This window comes from Ochlerotatus camptorhynchus, unplaced genomic scaffold (genome assembly GCF_037179485.1).
Source record: "Ochlerotatus camptorhynchus isolate MF236.1 unplaced genomic scaffold, CSIRO-AGI_Acam_v1.1 ptg000434l, whole genome shotgun sequence".
Taxonomy (NCBI): domain Eukaryota; kingdom Metazoa; phylum Arthropoda; class Insecta; order Diptera; family Culicidae; genus Ochlerotatus; species Ochlerotatus camptorhynchus.
The window spans coordinates 225727-236883 of record NW_027040920.1 but is presented as its reverse complement, the minus strand read 5'-3'; the positions used below and the strand labels follow the sequence as shown (position 1 = coordinate 236883).

Here is an 11157-nt window from a genome sequence, read left to right as displayed (position 1 = left end):
CAACCCAAATTGAAACACTATTTTCACTGGATTTTCTTACGAAAACACTTCGCTGAATGCATGCAAACGATTCTTTATGCTTTCAGCTTCAATTTGACTATATTTTTACCACTGAGAAAAAGCAATCTAGCAGGGTTTTCTTGAAATGAAACACACGCACTACAAATTGTAGCTGATTTCGAGTTGCCGATAATAGAACCATAGAGGTAACTCTAAGACTAGTAGGTCCCGAAGAAAATCATTATTATTTTTGGCTCACTCAGTACCAGAACAACGGTCCCAAGCAATCCCATGCTATTTCACTCACCCCTGCATGTTCTGCATGAATCCACACACCCCTGATGTTATCTGTCAAACTTTCATAGCGAATCAAAACAAACATAGTGTAGTAATAGAATTTCAACTAGAATAGGGTACGTTAATCGTTTGCTTGGGACCAATAGGCTACTAAAGTGGTGAGCCAATTTAAAATCGTTAGTTTCGTATTGATTGTTGATAGAACAGCAGATTTACATGCAGTTCAAATGGAACGGTTGCCGAAGAAAAACTGGTTGCCGAAAATACTCGCTCTCACTAGAGAAGATTGGAGCTTTGTAAAAGCGTTTCAAAACAGTTTTTGACAATTCTTTTGACTGAAATTGGTAGAGCAGCTGGCAGCAAAAGATTGTAAACAAACCAATACTGCATATGTGTGCGTGCCATAGAGAAAAAGGCTATAGAAAGAAGGTCGCTGCTTGGGTTGCCGAGAATACGTAAATTCCCCTACCTGTAATTCTTGTTTTATGATTTCATTTACTTGTGTTATTGATTAGTTTAGTGATTGATAATGTACTTACATTTTGTTATCTACTTGGCTGCTAAAATCCGTAGGAAGGCTCCTCTTCGCTGTCCGGAGTCGAAAATCCGTCAAACTCCGATTGTACATCATCTTCCGTGGTTCCGTGCTCACGGAATCTTCCGAATCTTCATATTCAGACTCGATAAGTGCGTTGAATATTTTCTTTGTGGCCGTCTTGTATTCGCCACGGTTATATGCCAATTCACACCAATGCGCCGCTGTTGTGTTGCTTCTTTCGAAGTCCTGTTGGAGACTCGTTTTCCACGTGAACCAGGGTCGTCCTAGTTTCTTTTTTTTTTTCATACACGCGGTAATTGAGAGCTTTCCCTAATATTCCTTGGAATGTGTTCCTTACCACATGTCCAAAGTAGTTTAACCGCGCCACTCTAATTTTATTGTTGATCGTGTGGCTCCCCAGTTCTCTGATGTTGGGACTGCCTTCTTGCGCTTTGTGAGTCATTGATAACAGTTTGTGGCGGTTGTTCTGGGCTTTCATTGGTGAATGCCTTAGGACGCTGTCTTGCTTCAAAACTAAGAGCCCTTAGAGCTGCGAGCATGGTGGTTTCCATTCTACGGAGAGAATTTCCGTTGCTTTTGAGAACAGTCGCAACTTCCATTGAGTAAGTCACGATCGGAGTTAATATTCTTGAAATACTTGACGTTTTGAATGAAACATTGCCACAAGCTGTAGACCGAGTGCAGAATCTTTCCAAACGTGCAAATCCATAGAAATAAATCCAATTCAATAAAAGATTGATTTCCACTGCGACTAAATCCAGCATTCCTACTAAAATATCAAATGCTGTGCTTAATCATTTATTATTAGTACAGAACAATAAACAATGTACGGTGATGATTAATCTGTTAATATGCGGTGATGATTAATGGGTTCAAATGCACTTTTGGTAAGCATCAACACTAATCTGGCAACACTAGTGTGCATATTTCCAATGTGGTAAAGATCCAGGTCAGCCCTGGGGCCTGGTAGCCTAATTAAACTACCTCAAGGTTTTGTCAAAGCCCAGGGAAAAACGTTTTTAGTCAAGTTGAAATCAAATTCGTGTCAGACAACATTGACCAAGCGAAGACACGAATCGAAAGGGTTGTTGTAGCCGTAGTTTGTTCTGTGGAATGGGACTGCTATTAAAGCTGAGTTCCAAATCCGTCGGGTAGGAATGTTTAGCAGATTCTGTGCGAGAAGTCCAATGACATCAAAGACAAATAGCCGCTGCATCGTTTCTCGTATGACAGATAGTTGTTCCAATGCTATGAGCTCGCATCGGTCGGAATAAGAAGGAAGATTGGTCGGATCATTCCAGGGAAGTTGTCTCAGTGCAAAACGTAAGAACCGTTTCTGTACCCGTTCTATCATGAGAACATGAGCTACATAATAAGGGGACCAAATCGGAGCTGCGTACTCCAGAATTCTACGAGCCAACGAGCAGTAGAGCTTTTTTAAAGCGTGGATGTCGGTGTTACGCAGTAATTACAAACCACTCCACGGTGTCCGGCCCGTCTGTCAGCCTCTGGTGATGTGCCTTACCACAAAATGAACGTTTTTCGTTCCGTTTCTTGGTGTCACCCACCTTGATTACTGTATGTGTTGATGGGCCCGGCTGGAGCAAATATTGGCGCTCTATCTCTGCTTTAGTAGCTTCCTTTGTTCGACACTGGTTGATAACCATCTCAGACGTAAGGTTCTGTTCACCAATGAACCGCTTCTTCAGGTTCACGTCGAGGATTCCGGTGATGATTTTGTCACGCAGCATTTCGTCCTCCAATGCACCTAAATTGCAAGCTTTTAGGAGCTTTCGTGCTCTGTTTAAAAAGTGCGACATGCTTTCTTCTTTGTCGGTGTCACTGTAAGCACAGACAAACAGACGTAACACTTCATTGTGTATATTCGTTCACACATTTAACGGTTGATTTGAATATTATAAGTTCCACGAACTACTCGATGCAGCACTGGCATCGGATCACTTTGACGTTTCTATACATTCTATAGAACTTTAATGCAATATTGTTTGCGAGTTAGCGAGCAAGCTTGTTTTCCGCGAGAAGCCCGAGAGATGTCGTTACTGAGGTCCTAAGTTTTGAGATACTATGTAAAACTGTGCTGTAAGACTGCTGTTGGGTCACAGATTGAAAAATTTTCAGGCCTCCAAGCCGCGCACTGCCTTGAAAATTGGGTTTTTGACGTTTTCCTTCATGTTTCCGGTAAGCTTCAGTTGTTCCGGAAACAGAATATTGCTGTTAATTGCGGGTGCTGCCGCAATCGCTGCTGGAGCCGGATCCAAAATAGGAGCTGGATTCGGAGGCAGACTCATGTTCACTGCGATTATTCTTCCGCTGCTGTGGATGGAAACTTTCCTCCACCAAAAATACGTTCCGTTTCGCGAAAATACATAGGGGAAAAGTTCTCTTCGGCAATACCTTAACCTATTATCGTCAGGGGGGTAAACAACGTCCTTGAGAGCTCAATTTTGGCATGTGGATACATTTTGTTTCAGAGCAACTATTGGCCAAATTTGAGTGCTCTAGGACTTTGTTTACCCCCCTGACGATAATAGGTTAAGGTATTGCCGAAGCCTACTTTTCCCCTACTAATATTATGTTCGCGGTGACCGAAAATGTATAATTTTCCCTTATTTTACCGACCAAATTGCTAATTGCGTAGTAGTTTTTTTTATTCTGACACCATGTTCCGCAGGAGTAATGTAGTCAGTTGGACGGGTAAACAAAGACTAATTTTATTTATTCTGCAGGTGGATTGTTGAATTTTGAAAAACATACCGGTTTTTATACATCATCTGAAAGAGCTTTGTTTTCTGAGCACAAATATATTTTTATCGATCCCATAGACATTCATCTTGATTTGTAAACCAAGTTTTAAATTGTAAATAAATTGCATTCGATGGCATTAATATCCATTAAATGACAGTTCGCTCTATGGCGAGGGGCGCTAAAATGGTGATGCTTGAAAATGTAATCGCACTGATTTAACATAGTTACTGTGCACCAAAATTTATGAAATTTTGGATTTGGGTTCCATTTTTAATGTAGATTACGAATATGCAAAAATATGAATACCCCTAAACAGTCCCATTGAAGGGTGTTATGAATCAATTGGGTTCTTTAAGGGTATTGAGATAAATGCATATTCGTAATCTTCATTAAAAATGGAACCCAAACCCAAAATTTCATCAATTTTGGTACACTGGAACTTTTGTAAATAAGTACGATTACATTTGCAAAAATCACCTTATTTGCGCCCCTCGGTGTCACTTTGTATGGGAGCGAGCTGTCAGTGTGTCAGTTTAGTGTCAAACAGTGAAGTTATTATTTTGCTTTAAATCTTGATTTAAAAATCGAGATGAAAGCGTGTGGGCTCGAAAAAAATATCGCTATGCTCAGAAAACCGAAGCTTTTTCAGATGCTATCAGGCATAACATTTGATAACGGCACAAAAGCATTTGTAAACAAACCTTCTTAGGCTCTTTACACGCGAACCAAAGTACGCCCACGCAAACCAATAACATCATCGCATAGGGGCAACTATCACCTTTCTGTAAGTGGTATTGGTTTGCGTGTTCGTACTTTAGTTCGCGTGTAAAGGGCCTTAGAATGTTTATTTACAAATGCTTTTGTGCCGTTATCAAATGTTATGCCTGATATGTATATAATAACCGATATATTTTTCAAAATTAAAGAACCCAATTCATGAAAGCCAAGATAAATTATAATGATACGTGAAATCATTTCCATAACAGTCGGTGAACTCATAAGCATCAACAATCAATACGAAACTAACGATTTAAAATTGTCTTACTACTTGAATAGCCTATTGGTCCCAAGCAAATCGATTAACGTACCTCATTCTAGTACTACGCAATGTTTGTTTTGATTTGCTATGAAAGTTTGACAGATAAAATGAGGGTGATCGCGCACGGTATGACCCAATTTTCTACGTTGTGTTATAAAGATTAAAATACGATGATGATTTGGGCCGTCCTGCCATGGCGGAGGCAGACAATACTGTGTGTGTTTATTCATTGTATACATGACATGGTATCAATTACATTGCAATCTGGACAAATGACAGTAACAAACATAATTGAAAGATGACATCTGTTGGTAAGAGTATTAACTATTCCACGGTTCAGGATAAAGGCGGTAAATGTCGCTTGCGCGAACAGAGGGGTTCGTGGATTTTCCTATGTTTCGAGGGGTGCATCGATTAGCTTGGGACCGAAGATAGTACCAGAGCTAAGCCAAAAAGATGAGCGAATCAAAACAAACATAGTGTAGTACTGGAATTTCGACTAAAATGGGTCCCGTTAATCGATTTGCTTGGGACCAATAGGCTAGTCAAGTAGTGAGCTAATTTAAAATCGTTAGTTTCCACCGGTTGGCATGCTTGGCATGCTCAGTTGTACACACCAACTGCTCATTTGGTAATAACTTTTCACTCAGATGTTGAAATTTATTTTTCTTTAAAGTAATTGATAGATTAGGCTCATAGTTTACTGTAGATATGCGAAGATTAGGTAAAGCTTAACATTTGAATCAACACTAATCAATTTAACACTTAAATTCCGAGATGTGTAGTGAGCATTTCTCACCTCATTTTTACAACGTAAAAACAAATACAGTTTACAACTAGCATTAAAATCTACTTCTTTTTTACATATCTATAACAAGCTTACACTCTATTCTATCTACTCTACTGCTTCAAAAAGAACTATGTTCCGTCAACTGTGTGTAAAGTTATTAGCAAATGAGCAGTTCGTGACCAAAACTGTGTATGCCAAGCATGCCGCCCAACTAACAATTTTAGCTGCAGATTAGCTTATACAGCCGAAAATTGGCTTATACAGCTAATTTTTGCCTGTATAAGCAGTCTGCAACTAAAATTGTTTGTTGGGCGGTTGGTAGTACATTCCAGAATAGTACACGATAGATTTTAGGTCATGAGCGAATGAAAGCTTGAACGCAGGGTGCCTTCCATTCATTTTGCCTAAAAAAATGTTTCATTAAATTATAAACTAATAAGATATTATAATGATATTTTGTATGTGTACGTAACAAGAAAAGATTGTAATGTTTGTGTTTGACGCATAAAACCTGCAAATTTATCTTTGGCAGAGTCACAATGAGCGATTTTCTAATCGCCGCTTCGCGAAGAGTGGGTGAGATAAATGACAAAATCGCTTATTGCGACACTCTTGTAGCAAAATTGGCAGGTATTATGTGTCAAACACAAACTTCACAGTCTTTTCTTGTTGCTTACACAAACAAAATACTGCTATAATATCTTATTATTCCATAATTTAATAAAACTTTTTTTTTTTATTCAAAATGAATGGAAGGCACCCTGCTTGAACGTAGGTCATTTATAAAAATGTTGAATATTACTGGTCCCAGAACGCTACTTTGGGGTATATCAGACGTGATGTTGATAGTGTGGGATCGAGCCGAGTTGACCTTAATATATGCGGTACGATCGCACAAGCACGAATATATCCAATCTGAAAAACCTATGTGCTTCAGTTTCTCCACGACTAGAATGTGCGATACAGTGTCGAAGGCTTTCGCAAAGTAAACATACATCGCGTCAAAATGCCGCCTCTCTTCTATTTCGCGGGACAGTCCGATGACGTAATACACATGAGGTTCGTTGTTGTCGAATGATGCTTCATAAAGCCAAGCTAACCATCAAAGATGTTGGGAGACGCCACCTTGTATAGAACATTGTGCACCAGTCTTTCATACACACTTTGCTGAGGCAGCAAAGTATAGATACGCCGCGATAATTTGTCACCTGATTACATTTTCCAGACTTGAACGATGTAAGCAGCTTTTCAAGCCGTCGGAAAGGTTCTTTCATTAAGCGAGCAATTGGATTCGCTAGTTCGCTGGAACAGCTTTTCAGCAACAAGGGTCGAATACCGTCCGTCCCAGGTCCTTTTGTAATGTCAAGATCATCGATGACTTCTGCTACTTCTTATGTGGAAAACTGAATAACGGGTAGGTTGATTTGGTGCGATTGTATGTGAGTTCGATTTCGTGAGGCTCCTGAAAAGGTCACCACGAACAATGTGGGAAAACCACGTCCTGCCTTCGGCTGGTCTCCTTGCCAAGTCAGATGTGCTGGAGATATGTGAAATTGTAAGCTTTGAAGCATTTCACTGGTTCTCCTGCCGAGTCTCCGACCTGTGAACATATTTAGAGCTGGTCGTCCAGTTGCCAAAATGAAGCTCGGTCTTGACGGGAACATCTACGATCTATTACTGAAGTTCAAGGAATTTTCACAATTTACAATACCAATTGAGCAGAGGTTCGGAATCGTAGGTAGAGTAATATTATATTATTTACAAATTATAAACATTGAATGCATGGTTTAGAACTTCAGCAGGATTTCATGGGGTTACAGGTGCTGTACTTGTTTTTTTTTTCGTCTTCTAGTTTAAATGCATCAGCGTGTTATGAAAAGATCTGAAACAGAAACAGATATTGAACGGTTTTGTACCTCGCAGAATTAGTGAAGCCTTTAGTTACAATCACAAGCATAATAGCAAATGTTACGTGCATACAACCACAAACACATCAGCAATCTTGACGACAAAAAAAAACTGCTTCCAACGCAAATGCTGCTTCATCCAACTAAACCTACTTAAAAGCGCTCCTCCAAAGGGACGTGCAAGGAAGCTGCAAATTCGCCATACAACAGAAAATGCCTTTCTTTCCAAAGACACGCAACTCGAACGTGGTAGATTATATAATATACTGCGAATAATGTTCTAACTAGCAAGTTCTAAGTAGCAAGCAGAAGTAGAAAGATTCAACACATAAACAAAACACATACGTTGCAATTCACTGAGAAACCTTTTAGAGAAAATGAGGCAGTTATGTATTTTTATATGCGTAGAATAGATGACCACAATAAGAAACAAACCACTAATCGAACTTTCAAAAAACAATCTGATTAAATGATAAAAGTGTTAAATTACATGTGATAAACGTAAATCCAACTTGTTTTCACTTTCCCCACTTAGTACCGCAATTTACGTTGGATGAAAATAATGACATTCCATTCGGTAAACTAATTGGATCTGAATCGTTCAAAAATGACAAAAACTGTATTTAATTAAAGTTAAGAAAACGAAATGTACCTAATTCGTCCTAAAAGCACAGATTCAACCCTGAATCCGCCCCCCTCGTAGCGTAGTTTAACGATCACCAATCGATGCTATAAGCTATATTGAAAGGGGAATCAAAATCATACAATTGCGTCCGTCTCTACGAGTTAGAATCTCATGTTAGTCAAATTATAGCCATTTCTTACAAAAAAAAATAAACCCTTAAAAAGCAACTATTCCCCAAACCAAATGGCTTGGAGAAAAGCACTCACTTAAGTAATGAAACATGAACGTATAAAACTGCAAACAAAGATTCCAATAAAATAACGACATTCATTAATCGAAAAATCCCGCACTTACATTGTTGTTGTACATTCCGAAATTCTAGACCTCATCCTCGTTCAGCAGCATGTTGGGAATTCCGTCGCTGATGGGGAAAACTCGTCCCGTCTCGGGACATTCGAGCGTTCCCTCGACCACGTCCACCTCCATCAGGACGTGATGCAGCTTCTGCAGCGTTTCGGTGTCCGAAGCGATATCCTCCGGGACGGTGGCAGGCAGATCGGCACCCACCTACACGAAACGAAAATTAATTATTTTATTCATGTGTTTCACCTATACGTTTTTGCCACAACATCAGACTCATACATTCCGTAAGACAAACCACATACACGGCGAATGAGAACGACCCAAATTTGAGTTTAGTTCACTCATAATCGCCAAAAGTGCAGGAACTCATTTGTCTAATGGTTTCCTGTGGAAAAACCTAAAAAATCTGCCGGAAAATGAGGAAATTGACGAAAATTTTATTCAGTCCCGGAGTAGTACCAAAAGACTGAGTGTATCCAATCTTTACTTTTCTCAAATTCGGGATTTTTTCCCCGGAAAATCCTGGAAAAACCTGGGAAAACATGAGGCAAATTTACTCATCGCTGAGTTCCTGCACTTTTGGCGATTATGTGTGAACTAAACTCAAATTTGGGTTGTTCTCATTCGCCGTGTAGAATGCATAAACGGTATATGTGACTATTTCAGTGTCAACACTTCAAAGGGGCGTAATTGCTTTTGTAGACAATGGCTCTAGCCGTTGGTTTCTCGCGAATAAAAGATCACACATGAAAATTAATAACACCAACACTGCCGCTATTTGCATAACAGTCCCATGTCATGTGGATTTCCTATCTACATAGGACTGTTATGCGAATAGCGGCAGAACAGGTGGAGGACTGTTTCCTCTACCAGCTAGCATTGTTAATGCAATTACGTTCCTTCGAAATGTTGACACTGACATGATCTTCATTATTTTTTTGCAAGGCGTCTGCTTATTAGTTGACTTATACAAGTTATCAGGGGAATTATTTATATCCACGTTATAAAAAAAAAACACTTGAAAATGAATCACTGGACCATTCGACCCCGCGGTCCCCCTTGGGCACTCATACCAGGGTGTTGGTACCCGGAAAATTTCAGTAACTTACATGATTGGCCGCCAGTTTGATCGCTTCCCAGTCCAACCGGGGAATCATCCGGGAAATGAACTCCGAGTTGAAATCCGACGAGACGACCTTCTTTTCCACGATCTATTGAGGAAAACCCCGAAACAATCAAAACATTAAGGTTTCCTCTTTTTCGGTCGCATGAAGCTAACAGTACTTACGTTCAATTTTAACGGGTAGCCCACTTTGACCCCGCGGATGCACTTGGATGTGAGGAAATTGTACGTTAGGAGTTTCATTTTTGGTGGCTTTCAGTTAAAGATGTTGTATTCTTGCGAAATAATAATTTTATTGATTGAATTCGGAAGCGTGAGGTCTTGCGCCGAACTCAAGTTCTCAAGCACGATTTTTGGAAGGTAAACAAAAACGTGCGACACGATGAGAGCTGATGATGATTCCTGATGATGACAGCTTCTGAGTGTGCCCAGTGGGTGTATAGCATATCCATGGATTGCATTTTTGCTCATTTTTTTTTCTGATGGGAAATTTTAAACACTGTATTCCAATTCTACTCAGTGGCTGAGTAGAATTTTATTGCCTTTCTTTTCATCGCACGGAAATCTAAAATTGACGGCTGCTTGACCATAGACGAGTGCACGGATGGATTTTAGTTCACTCACTCGACAAAAAGTGACACAACAGCGGGGCCATATTTACTAAAAATGAACACATATGTGTTCATTTTTAGTAAACAGGGCTCCGCTGTTGTGTCACTTTTTGTCGAGTGAGTGAACTCAAATCCATCCGTGCACTCGTCTATCATCACAAATTTAAGCGCAGCAAATTATAGGGTTAACCACCCCATTTCCGGCCTATTAAGCACAACCCGCACATAGTCTTTCTTAATCTAGCGTAGTTTAGCACCAAACGGAATGTTATTATTACTGATGGCTTCCAAATTTATTTACCTTTCCGTATATGTACCGTAAGATTTGATAAAGAGAAACCAATCGTTGAGATATTGTCAAAAGTCTAACACTGCTTCTTGACCTAAAGCATTGAAACGCCAATGAATTCACTTCGGCCTATCGGATGAAGATAAAAAATTGGTTCGGTTGGAGCGCTTCTTTTGTTTTTGGGAATAATAGGTGCAAACCTTCATTTCACGCGTTCTCATTACGAAGTCCGTAACTTATTAACTAAAGCATCGTACCAAACGCATAATTGACTTGTTAACGAGTGTACCCCATTAGGCATAAATACGTTAGGCATACGGACGTTACGCATACGGACGTTAGGCATAATGGACGTTAGGCATAAAGTCATTAGGCATAATGGACGTTAGGCATAATATACGTTAGGCATAATGGACGTTAGGCATAAAATACATTGCTGCTGTGCAACTCTAGAAACCTGCTTAACCTGAAAACCTGTAAACAATGCTTAAATTAGGCTTAGCGTTGAATAAAAAATGATACAAGTTAAACAAACATAGTTTATTTAATAAGCACAGTTTGGAATCCATTATTTATCATATCATAAGTGACGTATCTACATATTTACTTAGATCCATGATTCGTAGCGATAGTGGTTAAGTAATCTTACAATGAAAACTCAGCTTAGTTTTGAACTATATCTTGAAATCAATCGCATCTAGAAATAAAAAAAATCACACATTTGTTGTAATCTATTCTTACACACATATTGCAAAAGTCAAAGAAGAAAAGGTTTTCCTCAAAGAACA

The 11157-nt window shown here is 39.4% G+C and overlaps 1 protein-coding gene across 1 annotated transcript; it reads right to left on the bottom strand.

Annotated features, from left to right (window-relative positions):
* Positions 1-7190: 7190 nt before the first annotated feature.
* Trmt112 (tRNA methyltransferase subunit 11-2) lies at positions 7191-9820 on the bottom strand. Its single transcript, XM_065234398.1, has 4 exons — positions 9635-9820; positions 9456-9557; positions 8338-8550; positions 7191-7333 (listed from the first exon to the last, which is right to left on the bottom strand). Exons 1-3 carry the CDS (start codon positions 9710-9712, stop codon positions 8362-8364), a joined length of 369 nt encoding a protein of 122 aa, XP_065090470.1. The 5' UTR covers positions 9713-9820; the 3' UTR covers positions 7191-7333; positions 8338-8361.
* Between the last annotated feature and the right edge of the window lie 1337 nt (positions 9821-11157).

Bases quoted from the DNA above. Each gene is read 5' to 3' on its own strand.
- Trmt112 (XM_065234398.1), bottom strand. From the start codon at position 9,712: ATGAAACTCCTAACGTACAATTTCCTCACATCCAAGTGCATCCGCGGG. The intron at 9,558-9,634 runs GTAAGTACTGTT...TTTCCTCAATAG, and splicing joins GCTACCCGTTAAAATTGAAC to ATCGTGGAAAAGAAGGTCGT. The intron at 8,551-9,455 runs GTAAGTTACTGA...CGTTTCGTGTAG, and splicing joins TCAAACTGGCGGCCAATCAT to GTGGGTGCCGATCTGCCTGC.